The 25,891-nt window shown below is 41.6% G+C and overlaps 1 protein-coding gene across 1 annotated transcript in view; it reads left to right on the top strand.

Annotated features, from left to right (window-relative positions):
- Positions 1-25,891, top strand: part of Dnah5 (dynein axonemal heavy chain 5) — a 257,325-nt gene that overhangs the window by 187,370 nt on the left and 44,064 nt on the right. Inside the window, exons 56-65 of the mRNA XM_005356665.3 lie at positions 1,133-1,364; positions 3,332-3,446; positions 3,607-3,783; positions 6,573-6,776; positions 10,885-11,064; positions 12,466-12,603; positions 17,084-17,219; positions 17,821-18,137; positions 18,715-18,870; positions 19,123-19,305. Coding sequence (XP_005356722.2) covers positions 1,133-1,364; positions 3,332-3,446; positions 3,607-3,783; positions 6,573-6,776; positions 10,885-11,064; positions 12,466-12,603; positions 17,084-17,219; positions 17,821-18,137; positions 18,715-18,870; positions 19,123-19,305 — 1,838 coding nt within the window. The remainder of the gene's footprint in view (positions 1-1,132; positions 1,365-3,331; positions 3,447-3,606; positions 3,784-6,572; positions 6,777-10,884; positions 11,065-12,465; positions 12,604-17,083; positions 17,220-17,820; positions 18,138-18,714; positions 18,871-19,122; positions 19,306-25,891) is intronic.

A 25,891-nucleotide genomic window follows, 5' to 3' on the forward strand; every position in this document is an offset into this window, starting at 1 on the left:
TAATTTACTTCTCAGGCCCTAGTGATGAAAAGCCAATATTCTGTATGTCTGTGCTGTCAGTTCTGGGCTCATTAGACTCGCTTTCTTTCCCTCCTGCTTCTAGTAGTCATATTTCTATTTTCAGCTCATACATATAGACTATTTCTTATAAAATACTTAAAATCCTCGTCATCATTTACAGGTACATTGTGCATAATCTTGAAAAATTCTGTGGACTTAAGACTGTATTTTATATTTCTCTCACACCTATCCATGCCAGCGATGGACAGACAGTGAGACCACAGCACATATATGACAACAGATTCGACCTTACCTTGTAGCTCCATTCTTTCTGGTAGTTTTTATTTGAGACATGGGCTCACTATAGTCCGAAACTCTTCATGTAGACCAGATTGGTCTTGAACTCAAGAGGTCTGCCTGCCTTTGCCTTGTCAGCACTGGGGTTTAAGGTGTTTGCCACCATGCCCCCAAACTGGCTTGTTCTTCTAATGGAAAATGTGTCTTAGAAATTGACTCACTGTTAAACTCTGTGGGCAAGGTACAAGTCTCAAGTAGGTGACTTTTTACCCAAGCATCTCTAAAAGATGCTATAAATGAGGCCTGATCACAAATGTCCAGTCACTGCTTATAAGAGGAAGATGACTATCATTAAAAAGCAAAACAAGCAAAACAAAAAATAAAAAAAAAACATAGCTTTGAACATTTCCATGTGACTAATGCAGCCAGAATCAAAAGGAATTAAAAGATCAACACGTACCAAAGTAACAAAAGGATAAATAGTCTGAGTGGCAGGTGTGCACTGATGTCTGTTGTTTGAACCCTCTTGTCCTTAAAACCCACAAGACTGGCTGGCTGCCACTGGACCCTGTGCAGAGGGGACTTCTCTACACAAACTCCAGGAAACAAGGGATGATGATAAGCCTAAAGTTTTTTATAGTGTTATGTATGAAAGGCACAATATAATTGCTGATTTCTAAGGTTTGGGGTCCAAAGTACTGAGAGATATTTCAACATGGGGCAACAAGATTGTGTGTGGACCTAGGAAATGACTGTCTTTGAAACATGGTCAGGTAAATCTGGAAGTGATGATTCACATGCCCACATCACGCACTGTCGTCTTTATTCTTCCTAGTGTCGGAATATTTCCTCTCATCCTATGATATCGACTGCAGTGTGGAAGTCAGGAAGGAAGTGGTCCAGTGCATGGGCTCCTTTCAGGATGGGGTGGCCGAAAAATGTGCTGACTATTTCCAGAGGTTCCGGCGCTCTACACACGTGACGCCCAAGTCCTACCTCTCCTTTATTCAGGGCTATAAGTTTATATATGGAGAAAAGCATGCAGAGGTGCAGAGCCTGGCCAACAGGTGAGTGGGAAGGTCAAATGAAAGTCATCTGGAAGCCCCGGCTGTCATCCCTGAGCCAAACTGTTGGATGGATACATTTTGAAATGACCAGCGACATTATTGGCTGTCGCCAATGGGGTTCTAAAGTTACGATGGTGTAGGGTTAACACTATTGGCATCTAAAGGACAGTGCATCTGTTTAAACACATTCCTCGCATTGGTCACCAAACTGCATCAATTCACATGCATTAATAATAGCCTCAGTGTCCCAAAAATGCATCAGTGTTGCATAAAAACAAAAATCAAGCAACCAACCAAACAAACAAAAATCCAAAGCATTTCTCTTTGGAGTAATTTGGTTAAAAAATAGCAAACTCAGACTTGAATTCTCTACTTTGCTCCCTGTGTCTCCCATTGTCTCTCTTGCCTGTAATCTATCTGCTATTTGAGTCTGAATCTGTGCCTGCCTGAGTGTTCTCTTGTCTGTCCCCGTGTCCATGATTTTCTCTAACAAAGGGTTTTCACTCTGTTTATTGAATAGCACAGGGAGAATCAAATGGGGAAAGGAATGTGAGATACTTTGCCGAAATCTTTAATAGAGTTTCTGTTGCATTAAGTCACTGATTCCAACTGACTCCAACTGACCCAGATAACATACAAATAAATACTATAAAATAAATCTGTATGTTGTTTCTAGCATTTATGGTGAATATTTAGTGTTGCTTTCAAAATATTATCTGCTTTCAGCATTTGTTACCCTAACACAGATACACACATGCATTTTTCTGTGGTTCAGGGGCATAGAAAAGTATATATCTTAAGATTAAAGCTATGCCCTAGTTTAGATTGTAAAAGTTGATTAAATGCAAAATCTAAGATAAGGAAGGTTTGTTGTTAAATTTTGCTTAAAGGCAGGTTAAACAAACAGGCAGATTCCCCAGTAGGATATCAGTCTTAAGTGACCTCAAGGGGTATTATTAACCCTGACTGTGAGGTTCAGCAAAAGTTCCAGTCTCTTAGAATGGATGAGATGTTTTCATAATGTTATATCATCAAAGGAGAGAGGCCAGGGCAGCCCCCTGAGCAAAGATCATCCAGTCCGAAGTCACTAGTGCTGAGGTTGGGAACGTTCTTCTAGATTCCTGTGGAGGACAATTCTGGCCCCCCTGGAGACTTTATTATTATTGCCTGATGTGATGAAATTTCCACTGCCACTTTTATGATATTGATTGACCTAATTATGTAATAGATGTGGAAGGGAGGTGGGAATAGACTCCCATCCTGCGGTCTGTTATCCTTTGCCTCTTAATCCCCCACGTGACCAGGGTAGAAGAGTCGGGTTGAGGGTTATGGTCACTGCAATGTGAATATCCTGTGTTGCTGGAGTTGGAATGCAAATATTCACATTTTCTCCCAGAAAGGGGTCAGAACTCATTAAGATTACCATGTGAGGGCTCCTTGGGTAGGAGACGAGATGATACACAAAGGATCCAAGAGCGGGTGACTAAATGACTTCAAGGTCTCTCATTTTCTAGAGAATATTATTGCAGGTCTATGCAGGTAGCTAGTTCATGCCTATTCCCTTTCAAATCTTATTTTATTTTTTGAATGCAAATCTTTCTTCTTTTAATTTCATTGGACTATTTTGAAAAACGCAAGTTATTTTCCTTCCGACATGAGCTTTGGACCTTTGATGCGTATGTATTGTTATTAGGTCCTGGGTGCACAGCCTGGATTGTGGTTGTTGCTCGGCTAGGTACATGTTTTGGTGTATGTGCTTCCTATATGTGGTTGATGAAGAGCATGCGCCTGTGAGTGCCGAGCTAAACCTAAATGCATGTCCTCGGTGAGGCCCTCTTGGGTTTTCTTTATTACGTAGTCTCATTCTTTAAATATGACCCCACCGCTATTACTAGTGAAATAGCACTTGAAAGCAAGGGAAATTGCTACACATTTTAACGTTGCTGGCGTGGCCTTTTCAATCCCAGAATGAATACTGGATTGGAAAAGCTGAAAGAAGCTTCAGAGTCGGTCGCAGCCCTGAGCAGAGAATTGGAAGTGAAAGAGAAGGAGCTACAAGTGGCCAATGACAAAGCTGACACAGTAGGTGGATGGCTGTGGGCTGGCAGAGGTGTATTTCTGTCACAGTAAACAACTGATTTTCTGTATGAAAATTGGACAAGCAGACAAAATCAGTACACCAAGGCAAAGAATCATGCATTGCCTGTAAACTTCGATGATTTTTTTTTTCCTATTCAATTAGGTCTTAAAGGAAGTCACACTGAAAGCACAGGCCGCTGAGAAGGTCAAGGCTGAGGTCCAGAAGGTGAAGGACAAAGCCCAGGCCATTGTAGACAGCATCTCGAAGGACAAAGCCATCGCCGAAGAGAAACTAGAGGCAGCAAAGCCGGCTCTAGAGGAAGCAGAAGCTGCGCTGCAGGTGCGTCTGGGGGAAGTGATGTGGGCCAGACCAAAGCTCTAGCTGCAGAAACCCTCATCCTTGTAGACCTCACAGAGACAGATTAACATCTCAGGCTCATTTTCAAGGGATCATAAGTCCCATCACAGAGAAGCAGCCAAGAGTCTTGGGTTGTTACTTCAACCTTTTCATTAATAGCCCGTGTGACAGTGGAAAAGTTGCATGACGTTTACAAAATGTTCCCTGACTCACTGAGGACTTTGAAGCATGTGGTCTGTGAGATGAGGCTTCCTGAGTCTGTTTGTGAATCATCTGAATAGAGACTGCTGATTGAATGTGGCCCGTTAATGACAGATGTGGCCCCTTAATGACAGAGGCAGGACGGCTTCCAACCCAGGCAGTGCAATGGTGTGGCCATACCAGAATTTTTTCCCCCTGAAATGAAAAAAGGAGGTGATATTTTGAGAAATATACTATGTTCCGTGAGCTAGACAATGACTTATAGAGCAGGTGAGTGTTGAAGGATCGATTTAGGATTCATTTTTAAAGATTACTTTTAATTTACATCGATTCATCTATTCCCTTAAGCTATTGATCCTTGGCTTAGAAATGAATGGAAAAAAATACCAAGAATTATGCTGTATACTGCTCTCTCAAGTTACATGACCTCAGTTGGGCATGGATCATTTCTTGACAATGAGAGTCTGTTCCCTTACCACTTTCTTAGTATGGTGCTTGAGACATTTCCAAATCCTTTTAAATCCAAGTCTTTAGGGTGTTTATTTTCTTTAGGCATTTCTGACCCAATGGTATAGTTTAGCCATAGAGTACTTGCTTGGAATACATGACGTTTTTGTCTTAATTCCCAGTATCATGAACAGCAATAGTAAATGTTACATGCTTTTCTTGTTTATTGAGATATACTAAAGATATTGGTGTCTCTTTTTCTCTGGCTTTCTATACTATACTTGCCTTGAGGGTGTGTTCTCTCATTTTTTCTCACTTTCCTGTGCTTTGGCTAACCTATCCTCCTCCATCCTGCAAACTCTCCTGGGTCTTTAGCTCCTAAGATCTGTGGACATGGCAGACTTTCCTGTCCCACAATTATATCACTTTGGCTGTAATGAGAGAGTCTTTGATCAGCATAGGGAGGATAAGAAGGGCACGGAACCAGAACTTTAAACCCATGTTGTATTCAGGGTACCTGCAATCATAGAACTAGATCTTAAAGCTTCTCAGGTATTGTTTTTAAAAAAGAAGGCCAGTATTTCCCTAAGAGTTAAGAGTTGGCATCTTCTTTTCACATTGTCAAATGTTTTTAATATCCCTTCTTTTCTGGCTGCTTAACTGTCAGAAATGCTGGTAGGTTGAAACCCATCTCTTCATAGCGAACCACCAACTTCAGTGTGAGTGGGTCCTTCATCTTCAGAGGAGGTTCTCCTTCTGACAGGGACTGTAGGTGAGATGGAAGCATTTCAGACACAGGCACACAGGTGTGTCCATTGTGTGTCCTCCAAGTAAGCCTGTGTTAGACTCATCTTTTCCCTAATACCGATTACATAAAAAGTTGGGGGGGGGGTCAGTGTTACCAAGCAAAAATAGTCTGATTGCTAAGTAATTTGCTGCGTAAGAATATCAGTGCTAGAACTGGAATAGAATTCTTCCTGAGATCTGTGTGAACTGCAGATTGCCCAAGTCCCTTCATTTAAAGGTCAGCTCCCAGCTAAGAAACCTCTAATTATTTAATCTGTCAGCCCCAAGGCTACCCTCTGGTGTCAGTCCACGGTGACAGCCTGCATTGCGTTAGAGAGAGGCAGATTCTTGACCTACATAGCTAACGAGCCAAAAGCCACAGCGAAAACAGTATTTTTTCCCTCACTCCAAATCCTGATAACTACTTAAGTGCTGAGTATCTTGTTTTAGAGTACTTAAAAAGAAAACACGAAGTCTGTACGCTTTTAGGGAAGTCACAACTCCTTATCTGCTGACCAACATTTCTCTCCTCTTACTGCTCGTTAGAACTGTAAAAACTTGGCCGTTGCGCACCCCAGTCCCACATAAATATATATATATTCATGCACTCTCAGATTCAGATGCTAGCTGATGATTTATATATAAATCATGAATTTCTAAGCCCGGGCTATCTCACTAAATACAAACATTTCCAATTTCACGTATTAAAAACTGAGGTTTTTAGGGAATAAAGTGGGGAGCGGATGGAATATGTGTTATATGAATGTGGGAGCTGGATTGCTGGATGTGTGGATGTTCAAGAGGGGGACAGGAAGAGTTGGGGAGAGGAGGGAGCTAGGAATGGCAAGGGTCAACCAAAGTGCAGTATATGTGGAAAGTGCCATTAAGGAACCTATAACTAGGGTGTGAAGAAATGGCTCAGTGGTTTAGAGCAGGTGCTGTTCTTGTAAAAGACTCCTTTCCATTGCTATCACACCCATTGGGTGGATCATAACTTCTCAGCTCTAGCTCTAGAGGAATCTGGTGCTAGAGGAACACCTGCACTGGCACACACCTACCACTCCCGTTAAACAATGAAAAACCAAATAGCTTAGAACAGAAAAATGAAACCTTGCAGGTTTTTAAGCTAATTCAAAAATAAAAATTATAAAAAAAATTGTAAAGAATTTTGACTTCGTAGGACATTCATTTCCTTGGGTATAAGTGTGCATCTATACCTAGTGATTCTTAGTTTAAAAGCTTTATCTGTCCTCTGCTGAAATAGTAGCATGTATTCATGACAGCTTGCTTGAATTGCTTATCTAAGCTCGGATGCCCCCCCCCCTCCAATCCTGCAGACCATCAAGCCCTCCGACATCGCCACAGTGCGCACACTGGGTAGACCCCCTCACCTCATCATGCGGATCATGGACTGTGTGCTGCTGCTGTTTCAGAGGAAGGTCAACCCAGTGAAAATTGACCTGGAAAAAAGCTGCACCGTGCCTTCCTGGCAGGAATCTTTAAAACTGATGACGGCAGGGAACTTTCTCCAGAACCTACAGGTTGGCCTTTCAGCGCTAATGGACAAGGAGGGGGACCCAGTTGGTTGAATCTTTTGATAGAATTCATTTCTAAAAGTAACTCATTCTACATATGTAATTTGAAGAAGCATGTGAATACTCTTGTAGTAGAATTTTCTCTTTCAAAGTAAGGCATGAGTGTGAGATCTTTTCTGGATATGTTCAGCTATGTTGACATGCATACTACAAAAAAAAGTGATCAAGTTGTTCTAATGAGACTAAGTAGATGTAGGTACTGACTGAATATAAATACAAATGCAGTTATCTCTCCCCATTTTCAGGACTCTCGGTGGACACAGAAAAGTGAGGATGCTCAGGTTCCTTATGTAAAATGACATAGGCTTTGTATATACCCTTGCATAGCCTCCGGTATGCTGCAAATGACTGCTAGATTATTTATGATCCTATGTGACAGTGTAAATGTTCCATAGATGGTTGCTATACATTCAGCCCTTGTTGTTAGATGATCTATATCTCACTCTATAGCCTACTTGAACTCATGATCTTCCTGCCTCAGTCTCTCCAGGGCTGGAATACAACCATGTGCCACCATGTCTAGTTTGTTATGATGTATTGCTTAGGGGAAAATGACGAGAAAGAAGTCTGTACATGTTTAGTACAGACATGGTATTTCTCACGAATATTTTGGGTTTGTCTTTGGAGTCTATGGAAATCAAGGATCCACTCTGTGTACATATTTGCAATTTAATGTCCACAGCAATACTATTGGAGGAGTAATTTGTCTATTTCTAATTTTGTTGTATTTTTAATGTACACATTTTAAGTAAATCACGTGATGAATGTGTATATACCTATTAGTTAATCATCACTAAAAGCAAAATACATATATTTAGAATCTCTCTCATGTTTAAACCCAGTCAGTTACCTGCCATAAAGTCACTATTATTATTTTCTCCTATTCATCTTCATTGTCTGTGTGGAAATTAACACATGCAAAGTCACAAACGAAGCCTTGCTTTGACCTTCATTCACTGTATAGGCGAGATTTATTTCTGTCATGGCAAAAGGCAACTTTCCATTCCTTTTTAGTTAGAGTTTTCCAGTATATGAATGTTCAGTGCTGTGTGGTAAGGCTATAATAATTAGATTTTATTTGGAGGAGGAAAATAAGAAAGAAGCAAAGACATTGGCTATTAGTCTTTGCGTAGTATAATTACTCCCTGAAAGACCGGTTTCAAACTCCAAAAATGATGCTGGTGGCACAGAAATAAGAAGGTATTATTTCTTATCATCATGGCCTCCTGTAACAATACACCATGCAGGTGCTGTGAGCACCAATGACCTACAAATTGTAGGTGATAGGAAGCCCTGGAGAGTCAGTAAAACTGAGTTCTGACCATAGGCTGCCTTTATTTTAAATAAAACTGTTTAATTGAGAGTGTATGCAACAGGCTTTAAATAGGCTTATCAATCAGTGCTTCATTTTCTGAAATGTTTACCGTCATTTTCCATAAGACCCTTTGGAAGATGCTTCCATTTGTCTACCTGACCGTTGTAGTAAAAACAATCCTTGGGGTTGTTACTAAGTTTGGACTATTACAAATGAATCTGCTGTCTGTACTGATGCACAGGATATTTGGGGGCTGTATGGATGTATTTCTGTTTGTCATATTTTCAGGGGTAGGATTTCTGAGTCATATATTATACACTTTTAATTCATTTTTGTAGATGGTGCAAGAGAGTTTTTTAAAAGCCCCGCCGTTTTCCACACTCAGCCCGTGCTGCGCTCCACATCCTCCTTATTTCATGCTCTTCATTATCCTTGTGTGCCTGATGGTAGCAGCTTCTTTCTGTTATGGGATTAGTTTGCATTTCACTGACAACTATTGCTGCTGGAAATCTCTTGGTGTCTGTGAACCTTTCAGGAATTTCTGTGTTAAGTGAGTATTTGGACCCTTCTCTCTCTTTATTTCTTTTTTATTTTTTTGAACTTATAAATTCATCATCTCCCCATTCCCTTTCTTCCCTCCAAACCCTCTCATTGACCCCTCCTTGCTCTCCTTCAAGTTCACAATCTTATTTTCATTAATTTACATGCATATATGTATATACACATATATTCCTAAACATTAACTTGCTCAGTCTGTAGAGTGTTATCTGTGTATGTGTTTTCAGGCTAACCATTCAGCATTGGATAAGAAATTGGAATGATCTTCCCCCAGAAAAACTGTTCCTCCCCCTCTCAGCTCTTCGTTGCCTGTAGTTTTTCATGCAATGTTGAGACCTTATGGTGTTTTTTTCCCTATCGACTTTAGCACATCTATTAGTGTCCTTGCTTAGCTCACATTTGAGCGTTCATGTGGGTAAGACTTTATGGGTGTAGTGTCTGGCATTCTGAGGAGATATGATCTCACAGGAAACTTTCTGCTTCTTTTTCTTTTCACAATATCTCTTGCCCTCTTCTGCAATGTTCCCCTAGCCTTCAGTATGGGAGTGTTTTGTAGATGCTTTTGCTTTATATGTATGAGTGGAGTGTTTGCTTGCATGCATGTATGTATGTACGTATGTATGTGTTGGTACCCACAGAGACCAGAAACAATCTAATATTTGGAACAGGACTTGCAGTTGGCTGTGAGCCACCAGATGGTTGTTAGGAACTGGGATCCTTTTCCACAGCAGCAAGTACTCAGGTACTGAGCCATTTCCACAGCCCATTGCTAATGCTGTTTGCCTGTTGGATTCAAATATTTTATGAATGCTGTAGATATCTCCAGTTGCTTCTTGGCTTAATTGTTTATTTTATTAATGCTGTCTTTTGCTAAGCATGAGTTCTTATTTTGAATATATGTCTTTTTTTATTGATATTCTACTTAATAGCACTTTTGGTGTTCCATTTAGGTCTTGGCTTCCCCCTGAGGAAGAACAAATCTTCTTACATTTCCTTCGAGAATTTATACTGTCTTATTTCCCAGATGTAGATCTTGAGACAACTGATTGGGAATACCCAACCCCTGCTCACTTCACAAGCTGCAACTTCAGTACCACCTTTCAATTCAGCATCATTCAGGCTGCTGAAGCTATGACATTGAAAGGTGCCTTCTACCTGCTATGGCAATGAGTAGCTTGTGACATTAGTGGGCCGTAGACTTGTCCAGGTATGTGGACAAGTAACAGTGAGACTATGTGAGACTGCATGAGACACGTATGGCCACACACCAGTGCAAATGGACTTTGTAGAGACTCTTTGTGAGTGACTCCAGACTTTTCCCTTGTGCATATGATGGAGAATTCACTCTGTCCCCACTGTTTTCTAAGTCTCACAAAAGAAACCTGTGACAAGCAAGGTCTAAAAGAGAGGGGGTTCTACTCTGCTATCCAGGTTCTATGAAGGTTTATTTCATGCAATTATTAGTTGCATGGATTTTTTTTTATTTATTTCTACTTGGAAAACAATCATCCTTTTAGAAGAGGAAAACCATCTTTTAAACATCCAATTTCATCTTTGGCTGGGCTTCCTTTCTGGATGCAGGAAGGCATTCTACATCCATTTCCTGCTGTGTTTTAAACTGAAATTCTCCAGGAGATAATAATTCTCTCATATTTGTGATAGTTCTATGATTAAAATTTAATTCATCATTCTCAAGGTGCAGTGTCCACATTATTACTCTCACATTTCGTGTGAGCTTAACAGGACTTCTGTCGGGATCTATTAAGCATTTAGTTGCTGATAAATGATAAATCTATCTATCCGTAGCCTGACTATAGCTGCGTGCATTTGTTTCTCATTGTGGATATCATGGGTTTGTAATTCACCTATTTAGCATTAATGGAAAGAAATTTTTATGGCTTTTGAAATTCTAGTAACTCTATTAGTGTTCACCACCTAAATCCTTTACTCTTTTGCTGGTGTCTGCACTGCCAGAACAGAGTGAATGCTGACAGACTTCTGCCATCACTCCACACTGCTTTCAGCTGTGAAACTTTCAGCCAGTACCCCGAGACCCTGACAAAAGCCATACCATTCATCCAGCTTACTAGTTCCAGTTACGCTGAACACAGAATGTGAGTTTGGATATACCCAGAGAATAAGTATTCTGACACGATTTACTCTCTCTCTCTCCTTCCACAGCAATTCCCCAAAGACACGATCAATGAAGAAGTGATCGAGTTTTTGAATCCTTACTTTGAAATGGCTGACTACAACATTGAGACTGCCAAACGCGTATGTGGGAATGTAGCTGGTCTTTGTTCCTGGACCACAGCCATGGCTTCCTTTTTTTCTATAAACAAGGAGGTGCTGCCTCTGAAGGTAGGGCTCTTAGAGGGAGCTGTGTGGCCTTGACTGGGAAGCCTCCGGGTTAGTTGGTCCTGTCTTTACACAGCAGCTCAGGCACCTTGGCAGCTGGTGTCTTTGTCCTCAGATCCACAGGGAGAGTGGGGTTCTGAAAGACAGACACAATGGTGTTTCTTTCCTCTATAACCCAAATCTGAAGGTGCAGGAGCTTTAAGCACGAACCAGTTCTCTGTGAAGACACAGAGTCTGTTGTGAGTTGCTTAAAAATAAAACAGGAAATTAATAGCACAGAACTTTCCAACAGTGTTCAAGATCTTAAGCAAAGGAATCCTATGAATGAGACAGGGTTAAGATATAGACACTAGGGCCAGAAAAATGCTGCTCTTTGATGAAGGAAGATGTAGCCTTCCCCTTTCCCTTCTTTGCATCTCAGGCAAGAATGTCAGCTATTTGTAACGTAATGTGGTCTTGAGACTAAGCCTCTCTTTCCCCAAGTCGCTGAATTTATGTACATCTTCTCTATATTCACCATCACTATTAAAGACACTCAGTCTGGAGCAGAGCAGTGAGTACTTTAAATACACAAACCCTAATAGTCATGTCTTAAGGACCATCTCCTGGGGCTTGATTTTGGTTTTGTAAATTTGATCTTTTCCAACCATAAGCCAAAACTCCCTTGTATGTGTCAGCTACCCAAGAAATGAAATAGCTGTGATGAAATAATCAAGAGTATCAAGGGAATAGTTCAGAATGTAGAGGGTGAGTCCCAGGGTCCCAGAACTCTGTAAAGGATCAAAGACTCATTCACATCAGAGAATCTCATAGCAAATAATTGATGTCATGCTCACTGACATCACAGAGAATCTGATCACTGGAGATCCCAGCATAGCACAAGATTGTTCCTGAGAAGTATGTGGCACTCTTTCTATGCTTTCCACACAAAAATATTTTTATTTTGTTTTATTGTGGCTATTTTAAGAATAGGGAACTGAAACCATTAAACAAAGACCTCCAAAAAAGGCAGAACAATGAAAAACTTTTCTCCGGGGTTCATATTTCAGCTCTACTGAAGGAAAAATCTAGCCTGTCATCTATGCTAGTGGCTTATGAAATGGTTTTGAAACAAACATGTAAAAGTTTTGATTTTGTCTTTTGGCCTCTGTAGCCTAAGATAACTTTTAGGCTATTTTGCCTATAGAAAATAGATTATCTGACTGGCATTCTAATGGTTTATAATTAATTTATGCTTATAAACATGATGACAGATTCACGTTAATCTTGGTTTCAATGCAAATAGAGGCGATTGTAGAGGTAGAAAGGTCAGGCATAAGCTTGTGCCATTGTTGAACTTTTACCATTTAAACTGTGGGTGTTTGGGGGACTTCCTGCTTTGCCCTCCTCCTGTGTCCCCTGCAGGCCAACTTGGTAGTGCAAGAGAACCGCCACATGCTGGCCATGCAGGATCTGCAGAAGGCCCAGGCAGAGCTGGACGACAAACAAGCAGAGCTCGATGTGGTGCAGGCCGAGTATGAACAGGCCACGAGTGAAAAGCAGGTAGCCAAGGCGTGGCACGGGAGGGATGTCTGTCCCTTCCGCTGGCTCCTGTGAGCTCTCATTCCTATGCTCTCTTTATTTGACGGCTTGGTTTTCTGTAAGAATTCACAGAGTTTTATGTATAATGCGCACATAGCACAGGATTCTTCACTGAGCTCTTGGCTTCATTTCTCCATCCCTTTGCATGCCTCCTCTGCCCCTGCACCCCCCAAATAAAACAAAATTTAAGAGACAAAAGGGGGAAAAGGGAAGAAAAATATCATCAAGGAAGCTGCAGTGTGACACAGCGAGTCATGCAGCAAACCCCTTTGTCCATATAGTTTACTTGCAAGTGTCCATTGCAAAGAGTCATTGGCCTGGCTTGAGGACTCTGGTTTCTACTACACTCTCTGATCTGTTGACTTTGTTTCTCACAAACACCAAAAGCTGTTGATAAGCTTCAGGCTGGCCCACTGACAGAATCTTCTTGTAGGACACAACTATGCCAGGTCTCCTACGCAAGTGGATAGAGATGATCCCTGTGCACCCTGGGTCATCCCAGGATCCCCGTACCGTTACATTTAGTCTTTCAAACAGTTTTATAGCCAGGTGGGACAGATACTTCATACAGTAGGCAAGACACAGAGATGTCAAGGGAGAGTTCTGGGTTTTAGCCGGCCAGTAAAAGCCTTGAGTAGACTTGGATATTTTGATGTTGACTTAAGGCCTTCCTGTTACATGGATCTAGTTGACTACAGGAGCATGCTCTAATTACAGTGATTGTCTATAAATTTCTCAACACACACACACACATACACCCAGACAGAGACAGAAACAGAGACAGAGAGATAGAAAGAGAGAGGCACATGGGGGTGGGGGAAGAGAGATGTTTGTACTTGTTGAAAGAACCTAGGTTCATATACTTGCAATCAATTATACAAAACAAAGTTCCCCTAAAGACTCCCTTCCTTCTGAAATCCACACGGATTTAATGTAGAGTTCACGCAGCTGAAACCTCAGGCTTCCTCACTCATGCAGGAGGCTATGTGTGCTCGGGTCACCAAGACTGACAGTCTTATGGCCACAGGAGGCTGGGTTGCGCTCTACAGATACTTGCGTATTAACATTCGGAGAATATGCCTGAAGTGATTCAGAGAAAAGACACTGGAGTGCCTAAGTCACAAAACAATTCCATGATTCTCCTCCCCCTGTTTTAAATACCTATGTATCTCATACTTGAAGAAGATCTATTTTTAAAGCCCTCCCCATACCAATGACATAAGCTTTCAGCCCCACTTAGACTGGCTCAGCGAACCCTGTATTGTGTTTGACAGATGGGAGCTGTATTGACTTTCCTTTGAATATTTTATGGAAGTGGCCCCTGTCCAGATTAAGACACCTGCTCGTGACTCTGAGGTTTCATTGTGTGCAGAATACATGCTGCTTCCCTTAAAGAGCAAAGTCTCCTGGAAGCCGTGTGAGAGCATCTCTAAAGACATTTGCAGGAGTCAGTCAGTAGCACCCGCATGGGTGCGCATATTTATACCCAGGGAGCTTGCTTGCCCGAGGAGAAGGTTAACACCGCAGCTTCAGATCCACTTTAAAAAGCAGGAGGGAAGAGCATGAATTTCTGTCTTTCTGGATAGTCACTTGTATGCAGAAGCACGCATGAATAACAGATTCCTTTCTTCTGTTATTGTGTTTGCGTTTTAGCAGGGTTGCATTTGCTCATCCCAGTCCTTGTTATTGCTGCTCTGGAGCACCTGTTGTTGGCCTAGAGCAGGAAGGGTCTCACCCTTCCTAATGCTGCAAACCCTTGACACAGTTCCTCATGTTGTGACCCCAACCATAACCTTATTTTATTGCGACTTCAGCACTGTAATTTTGCTACTTTGTGAATCACAGTGTAAATATCTGTGTTTTCCGATAGTCTTAGGTGACCCATAGGAAAAGGCTGTTCGACCCCCAAAGCGGTCATGGCCCACAGGTTGAGAACCACTAGTTTAGACAAATGAACACCTAAGAACTGTAAAAATATGACCATAGCTTGAAAACTTGAGTTTCAACAAATTTCACATTTCTTTAAGTTAAAAAAAAAAAAATTAGTTCTCAGTAGTCCTCATTGTCCGCTATGTTCAGTGAGTCCGGTTTTATCCCAGGCTTTTTCAGACCCAGTCCAGCTGGCCTTGGTGAGTTCCCGATAGAACATCCCCATTGTCTCAGTGTGTGGGTGCACCCCTTGCGGTCCTGAGTTCCTTGCTCCTGCTCCCTCTCCTTCTGCTCCTGATTTGGACCTTGAGATTTCTGTCCGGTGCTCCAATATGGGTCTCTGTCTCTGTCTCCTTTCATCGCCTGATGAAGGTTAATATTCAGGAGGATGCCTATATGTTTTTCTTTGGGTTCTCAGGAACAATGGCAATGGGTTTCTAATCCTACTGCATGTACTGGCTTTGTGGGAGCCTAGGCAGTTTGGATGCTCACCTTACTAGACCTGGATGGAGGTGGGAGGTCCTTGGACTTCCCACAGGGCAGGGAACCCTGTTTGCTCTTTGGGCTGATGAGGGGGGGACTTGATTGAGGGAGGGGGAAGGAAATGGGAGGCGGTGGCGGGGAAGAGACAGAAATCTTTAATAAATAAGTAAATTAAAAAAAATTAGTGTTGAGTTTTCTGCCACGAACTTCCGAATAACCTTCACTCATTCCTGCCGCGTTTTCATCATTCCTAGGGCTGGATGAAGCTGACAGGGGCTCGTGGGCCTCCCAAAAGGGCTCTAGTCTGCAGTTCATTGTAACCTCGGCCTGCTTGGTTTCTTCAAAGAGTGCCCTGGCTACTGTCCTTAAAGGACACAGTACCTTGTTGTAGGGAGCAATTTCTCTGGCCTTCTGAAGAATGAACCAGTTTACTGGCTGGTGAGGAGAGACTAGACCACAGAGCCGAACCAAGGGGTTTCTGTACTCGACCTTTAGTTGAGACCACAGGAACAGTCTGCCTGTCAATCTCACAAAGTGCTCTTGGCCTATGTTGCAGCATCCAGAGAAGGCTGGGTACCGAGAGGACAAAGACAAGCAGGGAAGGCCTAGAATTTTTTTTAAATTGGTTGCGTATAAGTAGGGATGAGAAAATGCAATTAAGAATATCTTTCAATTGAAAACATTGTTTTAAATAAGTTACATGGAACCAAACATCATGCAGGCGGTATCTTTATTCTTGGGAGGAGGCAGATGGACATATGTAGTGGAGTTATGCTGCAGAAGTGGATTGTGGATTATTTTTCATTCACTAAAGGGGAAGACAAAACTCCAGAAGGAAGGTGAAAACAATTGGGTTAAGTATCTCCCTTTTGCCAGACACTGTATTGTGTTATTCTTACAACGGCAGTCTATTCATTACAGAAAATGTATTTAGGCAGTCCCGGAGAGGAATATAAATAATACTTGGCTCTTGGACCAGAACATATGCTATATATTTTGCATATACTTTAAGCCCATTTAAAAACAGAGCCCTCAGTGCCAACTGTTTAATTATCGAAGGTATTAACTTCATAAAACATTGTGAACTTTTTCGGTCATAAAAACTTGCAAGATAGTTTTAATCAGTTTAGAGTACTTATATCAGCACACTCTAATAATTTAAATGGTGGTTGAAGTTATCCCACTAAAAAAAAGTATTGAACAGTTTAAACTTTTCATATTGTTATAGATATTCCCATGAAACTTATCCTGTAAAAAGGTACAGTATGGGTTTGCTGTAGATGGACATCTACTGATCCACATACTTTATTTCCTCTGTTTTCACATGCAGCGCTGGCAATCATCTCCTAAACATAGACTCCAAGAAGTATTTGTGTTGGGAGTGTGGTGCAATAGCACAGTACATATCTAGCGTGCCTGAGGCCCTGTGCTCCATCATCAGAACCAGAAACTGGGGATGGGATTGAGTTCTGATTGGCAGTAATGTATGGAAGTCTGCCTTAAAGTTCTTTTTCTGGCTCAAGGAAAGGCTAAATAATACATATAAGTTAAATGAGGTTCAAATTTATGCAGATACCTTGGAGTACAATGAGGAGAAGATTACGGGTAATCTAAGATTTTTTTTTTTTTTTTTGACGTGAAATGAAGTGTTGCTTTAGATAAGGCATGGATGACCCCAGGGTTCAGCATGAGAGATATTCTTAATTGTATTTTCCTGAGAATTTATATTCTTTACGTATTTTGTACTACATGATGCTACCCTGTGTGATTTTACTAGTGAGTGTCAGGAATGTCCATCTTCTGTTAGTGACACCTGAGAGGATTTGGATGCTGGGTTCAAGGTGCCGGATAGAGAACTAGAGACTGAATGGGGCCAACACAAACACTTGGAGGTAGAATCTGTGTTTCCTGTGAAACGGGCCTTCCATGTCCCAAGATAGGCAGGCAATAAATGCTTTAACGCTCCATGTTTGAACTAGATGCTACTTTCTCTGAGCAAATGTTTCCTTCTGGTTTTCGCCTTCTTCAGACCTTGCTGGAAGATGCGGAGCGGTGCCGGCATAAAATGCAGACAGCGTCCTCGCTCATCAGTGGCTTGGCAGGTGAAAAGGAACGCTGGACAGAGCAGAGCAAAGACTTTGCTGCACAAACTAAACGGCTTGTAGGTCTGTAGCTTCTTTTATTAATGAGACTGTGTGTTGACTGGGATGGAGTCAGAAGCCTTAAGCTTCAATCAAACAACACTTGCTTGTTTCAAATTCCTCTATGTGTTTGTGTGTCTAGTAAAATTTCAAGGAGACAGGTAATTGTCTGGTACATATGTATTCTGATTTAATGGGTTAATGACCTTCACACTTCTTTGTAGTTTACTTTCAAATGCTTTGATAACTGTGGGAATATTGATCAAGGGCATTTTGATGAAGACTCTTTCTTCTCTGGATTTTATTTATTTTTTAATTGTTTTTTACTGAGCTAAATGTTTTTCTCCACTCTCCTTCCTAGAGGTCACTGTCTTACAACAAACTTATGATGAGCCAGTGCTTGAATTCTGACATTGTTTCTCAATTGGAAAATTAGACCCTGTTCAACTTCAATCAAACTCACACTTATTTATCAAGCCATGTGTAGCCCATGCTTACAGGTTGATTTGTGTAATTTAGTTTAAAAGAATAGCTGCAGTTTTATACTACTTTTTCAATTTTAGTGACTTACACAATTGTATGGATGGTCACAGAATATTTTAGGGGTGCTTGCTTTCTGTTTTAGGGGATGTGCTGCTGGCGACAGCTTTTCTGTCATATTCTGGTCCATTTAACCAAGAGTTTCGAGATCTGCTGTTAAATGATTGGAAGAAGGAAATGAAAGCCCGTAAAATTCCATTTGGGAATGATCTAAACCTTAATGAGTTGTTGATTGATGCCCCTACTATCAGTGAGTGGAATCTACAAGGCCTTCCAAATGACGATCTGTCTATCCAGAATGGGATTATTGTCACAAAAGCATCTCGCTACCCTCTGTTAATTGATCCACAGATTCAAGGCAAGATCTGGATTAAAAATAAAGAAAGCCAAAATGAACTCCAGGTGATTTCCTCTTGAGCACATTTATATACTTCTGGTTGTATTTCTCTATAGATCTCCTCCAAAAAAAAAGTGTGTGTGTGGGGGGGATATTTGAATGTCTTACAGGTTTTGTTTGGAATCCTATGTAAGATATAAGCTTATGTGTAATAACAAAGTCTTTTCCATAAACTTATTGTTTCCATTTCTGGTCACACCTATTAGCATCATATCTCAGTGACTCATGGCTCAGACTCTTATCTGTCAATGCTATGGCTTTCTTTGAGAATCAGAAAGCCATATGGACAGTGGCTTATGGACAGACTTCTAGTTGTCTACCAACAGGGATAGAAAGAAGCAGCGATGTCCCACACAGCTTTCAAATGCTTCAGGGCAGGGGCTAATGTTTGTCTACTGAAGGCAACATGAAAATGTTTAAGCTTTCCACATTACTTCATGTAGCATGGTTTCAGTGCCAAGGCTTCTCATGTTCTTGTTTTGTTTCCTGTGGCAAAGTGTTTAGAGCTCACATGACATCACTGTCCATTGCATCATGAGCTTGTCCCTCCAGAGTAACCTTGTGACCCCATTCTATTTGTAGATTACATCTCTAACCCATAAGTACTTTAGAAACCACCTGGAGGACAGCCTTTCCCTTGGACGGCCGCTACTTATAGAAGATGTTGGGGAGGAACTTGATCCTGCTCTGGACAATGTTTTGGAAAAAAACTTCATTAAGTCTGGATCTACCTTTAAGGTAGGCTAAACCCATTGGTAGCAATATGTAGAGCATATTGCATTCCAGTAGATGAGACACAGTTTTCTCAAGAGGCAGCAATTGGAGTTGGTTGGGGTGGGGTGGGCTACTTTTCTGCTCTTCTTGAGTTGGGACTAAATCTTTTTTGTTTTGCTATACAAATTAAATTCATTAGCAAATTGATCCAATCAATAACTGATTAAAAGGACTCAGGTGTATTTCTCTGCTGTTTAATTTTCTTTTTAAATAAAGGTGAAAGTCGGTGACAAGGAAGTAGATGTTATGGATGGCTTTAAACTCTACATTACTACCAAGCTGCCGAATCCAGCCTACACCCCAGAAATAAGTGCTCGGACCTCCATCATTGACTTCACAGTCACTATGAGAGGCTTGGAGGATCAGTTACTTGGGAGAGTCATCCTCATGGAGAAACAGGTGGGGAATCAAGACCAACTCTGTTTTTGCACTGTCTTAAATTGAGAAAAATAATATTAAAACAGCAATAGAATTAATTCCTCTTTTATCTGTGGTTTCCCTGTGTCCTAAATCTTAGTTATAGCATTGGCATTGCTTTAGAAGCCACTAATCTGTGATCCTAAATTCACATTAATTCTTCAGTATTTTCTTTTTCCACGTAAGGAAAAGTATTAGCCAATTATCTACATATGTATTTCTTTGCATGCGTGTACTGGGCTGTGGTGTACACATGTGCATGTATTTCTATGTGCAAATGTGTGTAAAGGCCAGAGATTGACACTGGGTATTTCTCCTCACCTTTTTAATTTAAACTTTTATCATCATCACGATATAATAATAATAATGATAACGATAATAATAATAATAATAATAATTTTTGTATGTGCTTTGCCAGCATGAGTATCTGTGCACCACATACGTGCTGCTGCATGTGGAGGTCTGAAGAAGCCATTGAATCTTTTGGATCTGGTGTTATAGAGGGTTGTGAGCTGCCTTATGGGTGCTGGGAATTGAACCTGGATCCTCTGTGAGGACAACGGCTGCTCTTAGGTCTAAAACCATCTTTCCAGCTCTTTATTTTTTAAGATGTGACCTTTCACTAAGTCTGGAGCTGGTTACATCAGCTCTGCTGGCCAGTCAGTCAGCTTCAGTGATTCACCTGTTTCCCCATCACATCTTCCAGCGCTGGGGATGCAGGCGCATGCCACAGCGCCCAGCTTTTTACATGAATCCTTGGGTTTCAAATTTAGGTTTCCATGATTTTGTGGCAGGCACTTTACAGAGTCGTCTTTCTATGTTGGGACCATTTGGAGTCCTGGCCTCCAGCTGCTCTTCCCTGCTAGAAACCTTTACTTTCCTTCTGATTTGAGTTACTAAAGGCTGTTTCAAAGTTGTTTACCAGCTCTGCTTCACGAGCACGTGTTGCCTTGCCTTGAGGATCAGAGGATAAGGTTTTCACCTGTTGGCCCACCTGACTGTGGGGTATATAAGCCTCCATGGTGCTGTTGAATAAGGGGCTTCTTACCAGTGACTAGAGGTCCGTGTCTCTGTCTGTGTGTCTGTCTCTCTGTCTGTATGTGTTTGTGTATTTCAACCTCCAGCCCCTGCCCGAAGCTCGCGAACTGCATGGTAGCCCATTGGGCACTGCATCCCTACCCTCATGTTTTATAGATTTTCTTAAATTATGCACATCACTGATAACTTTCTCAAAATCAACAGTGTAACTCTGAGAATATAGTTATCATTTTATTTTGTTATTCTGTTCTTCAACTGTCTCGTTTCTATGAAAAGCTTCTTGTTTTGTGAATCCTATTTACCCATTTACCTTCAGTTTTCTTGTCCACTTTCGTTTTGTTATGATTCTTCTTAGAATATAAGATGTAAACGTTGTTCTTGGGCCAAAAGCAACCTCAGTTTTTGTTTATCTGATTATTATTTATGTGAGTATATAAACACACACTTTTCCTCTGTGCATTGATCTGTACCCCATGCCTGTAGATGCCTACAGCGCCATAAGAGGATGTCAGATCTCCTAGAAACAGAGTTGCAGGCAGTTGTTGCCACCCCAGCATGAGTGCTGGGGCCTGGATCTGGGTCCTCTGCAAGAGCATCATTCTTTCTTAGACACTAAGCCATCTCTCTGGTCACCCAGTCTAGTCCTGTTATCTAAAAGAGATCTGTGTATGTGTAAAACTTTCATAGCTCTGTGGCGGTTGAGTTGGTTTAGTGTATCAAGGCTGCTGGTGTCAGGCGTGTTGACCTGAATTTGTTCCTATTACACACATGGTGGAATTTGTGAACCAACTCCTGCAAGTTGACCTCCACATGTGTGTGTGACACATGCTTCCTCCCACAAATAAATAAATGAGTACAATATAAAGAAGAATTCATGTAGCCTCTCGACTCTACTGTTCCGGGTTGATCTCTGTTGGGACAGATACTCTGAACAAAAACAGTGAGGGGAAGAAAGGTTTCTTCTTAGCTTACAATTCTATGGCACAGTCCATTGTTAGGGGCATCAGAGCAGGAACTCAAAGTAGGAACTTGAAGGCAAGCCTGCTTGCTATTCCACACATTATTAGCTCTAAGAAAAGAACTGTCTTCACAGCCAAAGAAGACAGAAGAACCTGGGAGGGGGGTGCTGCTTGCTGACTTGCTGGCCAGCTTATACTCAGGTAGACGCTGTATGCAATTCAAGACCACCTGCCTAGGGATAGGACTACCCACAGTGCGGACATGTATGCCTTCCCATATCAATTAACAGTCAAGAAGATCCCGCAGAGATATGCCTGTGAGCCAGTCTGATGTAGACAATTCTTAAACTAAGGCTCTCCTTTCAGATGACTCTAACCCGCATTAAGATAATAGCAAAAGCTAGCCAGGACAGCCACTGACTTAATGGAGCCCTAGAAACATAACCCAATGGTGGCTTCCTTTGCTACTATTTTTTTTTGAGCGGGGGGTATAACTATCTTAGTGCTCAGTGAGAAAATGGCCCATAATTTATAAACCCCCCTTTTGGGAGTCAGCATTTCCTTTGGGAAGTGTGTGAAGCTTATGCAACAAGATGTAGAAGGCCTTGAGGAGACTACCATGGTGAGGCTGAGGATGCTCTTGACTTTCTCATGGGTTCGATAGCAGTGAGTTTCTTTTACTTCATGGCCCATGCTATCCTGACCTGAAGATTGATTAGGTTAAGATCATTGGCAAATTCCTTGACTCTTCACCTCTTCCCGTCTCTAATGTTTTCTGCACGCTGCACCAGGCTTGCTCTTCTGAGCTCTACAGCTGGAAGAGAAAGGGAAAATATCTGCCTCTTTCTTCTTCCTCCTCTCTCTCCCCCATCTCTCACTGTGTTTTTAATTACAACACAAAAGTGAAATGCATGAGTTCAGAACTTGCTTAAGGAGCCTTTAACTCAGCTTCATAAGTTCATATGGGCAGTTAACCTCACTGTGAGAGGAACCGGTGTTGGTTCTGGCAGAGTAGCTGTTGAGGAAATAACAACCTTTGCCACACACCTGTTACTTTTTAGGAGGCGATTGGAGAGACGCAGCAATGCCACCCCGGTACTTCAGTAAAGATTGGGGTTTGAATCACCAAAATGTACTGTTGAGCATATGAAATCGCAAGAGTCTTTTGGGCCAGCATTCAGCACAGCAGCCCTAGGCTCTGATGTCACCTGTAGCCTTGGTGGCAGGTTGCATAATGTAATTGTCTTTGGTTTTCTTATATTTGTATTTGTTAAGACAAATACAATTTCCCTGGAAGAAACAATTTGGTCTGACTGATGCTGGCTGAAATAAAACAAAGCAAAGGCAACAACAAAACCACCAGTACCCAGCTTCAGTGGCAGGGGAGGCTTACAGTATCGAGGGGTGATTTCAGATTCTTAGAGACTTTCATCAGCCTTACAAAAATAAGTGTGGGTCCAGGGATAGCTAGTGTTTCCCTCTTCTTGAGAAAATCATCCCCTTACTAATGTATCATTGGCAGGACACATGCTCACAACACAGTTTTTTCAACCATCATGGCCAGGGTAGCATGACAGTCTATTTGCTTGTATTTATTTTTTCAGCACCAGGGGATTATCTTACTATGTACATCAATATAATAATTATAGTTATCTTTTCCTTAGCTTTGCCAAAATAAAATGTAAAGATGAAAGAAATAAGTTGATGGACTTATGTGAGTGAGTGTGTGTGTGTGTGTGTGCGCGCGTGTGTGTGGTCAAACTCCAGTGTTGCTCCTATACACCATCCACTATGTTTTGGAAGACCTAGTCTCCTAATGGCCACATACTTACCAGCTAGGTGAGGTTGGCAGGCCAATGGCCGTAGGATCCTCTCCTCTCCAACTTGCCAGCATTAGAATTACAGGCACATGCCACACACCTGGTGTAAACAGAAGGCTTTTCTCTGCCTTGCCTGGTTCCACTGGGCCAATTTCTCTCTACCCACTGGGTCTTGCTAGTTCCCGCAAACACTTATGAAATAGCCATTGTGAAGCTCACTATCAGTTACACTGTTAAGCCAATGTCTTAGGCTTCTTATTGGCTAGCTCTAACAATTAAATCAACCTATTTCTATTAATTGTGTATTGCCATGAGGCTGTGGCTTACAGGTGTGGCATGTTACTCCTTTGGCAGCGACATGGTGTCTCCTTGACTCTGCCTACTCTCTCTCTGTATTCCTGTTTGGACTTCCCACTTGGCTTTGCTCTGCTAAGCCATTGGCTGAAACAACTTTATTCATCAACCAATAAAAACAAGGCATATAAAGAAGGACATTCAACATCATACCTGGCTTTTCTGTGTGGGTGCTGGAGACTGAAGTCATGTGAGCACCTGCTGGCTAACCAATCTTTCCAGTCCTGTGACTGACTGTGCACAGATTAACATTGTCTATTTTTATCAGGGAGGTTCTCTTTTCCCCAGTATCTCTTCTTTCCGCTATATAGTATCTTTAAATTTTCTCATGTGACTGAGATTTCTCAGTCTGGGTGGTGAATCAGGGTCTGAGCTGATCTGTTTTATTTTTTTTTTCCTGAGCCATTTGCCATAATCTAGTTACTGCATTTAAATGAGTCATCTCTATGTGCTTTAGGAACACAGGATTAGAAATTGACATCCGATATTCAAGAAGATAGTGTTTTTCAACTAAGATGTCCCAAAGTGAATCAGAATAATTTTGTCTATAAACCTTTCTCATCAAAGAGAATATTTTTTGGCAAACCAAGATATTTAGCTATATAGATAGGCACATATACAGAAGTATAAACATTTTTCTCACCTATTCTGCATATTAAGAAATAGTCTGCTTGCTATTTTGAATAGAAATAGACATATTTCTAGGAGAAGGAGAGATAGCCTGAGCAGCCATGCAGTTCCTGCCTTAGCTACAGGATGCCTGTACCATCCTTATGTGCTAGTTTCGTGTACATTTTATGGTAAAAGCCCCGAGGCTTGTGTGACGTCATAAAATGGTCTCTGTGATGCAGATAACCATCCGGGTATGTGTCATTCTGCCATCCTAGGTTCCTTTCCGAACCTGTTATAGGTAAAGATTTCACAGTATCTCCCTCTAGGAGGTCAGAGGCCATACTATGTGATGTTTACACATTTAAATGTTTTGTGACCTATCACCACTTTTTTTCCTACTGATGCCACAAAAGACGGTGTTTTCTGAAAACTGCTGAAGGAAAGCAACATTAGAGCAGCCCGTAAATGTCACCTGTTTGTACTAATTTCTATATTTCCTGGTTTGAAAATCTTATTTAGTGAATAAATGAATGTAAGCAATGACTAAGGACATTTCAAATGCTGCACAGCAGATGGCAGCGGTGATGGGGAGAATGTGTTTCCCTTGAGTGGCTACAGCTCAGCAAATTAAAAATAGTAAACGTGTAGACTTTCTGGATTTATGCTTTTCTTAAAGACGGGTAACTTTCTAACTGGGATCAGACCATGAGTTTCAGAATTTGGTGGGGCCCTTCCCACCAAAACTACTCAACCAATAAGAATTCATGAGCTTGAATATAATGTAGAGTCAGTAGTCTGCTGTTTGCTCTTATGCAGTTTTCTTTCACAACAGCCCTTCTTTTTAACTTTGGGGTTTGCAGAGAGAGAATGTTCATGTTTGTATTTACAGCACGGAGATTAGAGTTTTCAGCTCACTTTATGGTTCAGTCTACCTGTTAGGGACACAGCACCTGATCATTTGTTCCATGATATTAATGGTGTGTACACGAGGTCTCAGGCATCACTGTCAGAATTGGAGGACTTTAATAAATGACCAAAACAGACCAAAACCCAAACCAACAAATCACACTTCTGGCTATCCTAAGGAATGCCATATACATAAGCATTCATGCTTGTTAGAAGGTGTTAACATGCTCCCAAAATAAATAAATACCAAGCCTCACAAGACGGAGAACTGGGGAGCCAGGTGGTGGGAGGGAGGAACCTCATTGAGAAGGTACATTTAAGAAAGACTTGTAGAAGGGAAGGCAATTAACTTTGTGGGAAGAATAAATCTGATAAATCAGTAGCCAGTGCAGAGGTCTCACGAGAAGAATGAAGCATGTGTTTGATGTAACAGGTCTCAGAGTCCTACATGGAGACCAGCTGTATCCCCCACTGTCTCAGAATGTGTTAGAATTCCAGATCCTGGACCCTGCTCCCGATCTGCTATCCAAGCCTCCCCACCTGATTCAAATGTGCCCCGATGTGGGAACTTCTCACTTAGGAGTTTAGACCAGAGTAGTGTCAGTGAGAAAAGACTAGATTCTGATGTAGAGGTGGTAGGCGTTGATCATTAATTTATTGTGGAATCTGGGGAAAGGAAGCAACTGCAATTTATTCTGGGGGCTGTGAGATGACTCATTCAGTAAAGGGGCTTGCTGTGCAAGCTGGGAGATCCTTCTTCAACCCTTGGAACCCACTTAAATATGGAGGAAGCCAGGCGGTGGTGGCGCACGCCTTTAATCCCAGCACTTGGGAGGCAGAGGCAGGCGGATCTCTGGGAGTTCGAGACCAGCCTGGTCT

The sequence above is a fragment of the Microtus ochrogaster genome, chromosome 19 (assembly GCF_000317375.1).
Source record: "Microtus ochrogaster isolate Prairie Vole_2 chromosome 19, MicOch1.0, whole genome shotgun sequence".
Lineage (NCBI taxonomy): Eukaryota > Metazoa > Chordata > Mammalia > Rodentia > Cricetidae > Microtus > Microtus ochrogaster.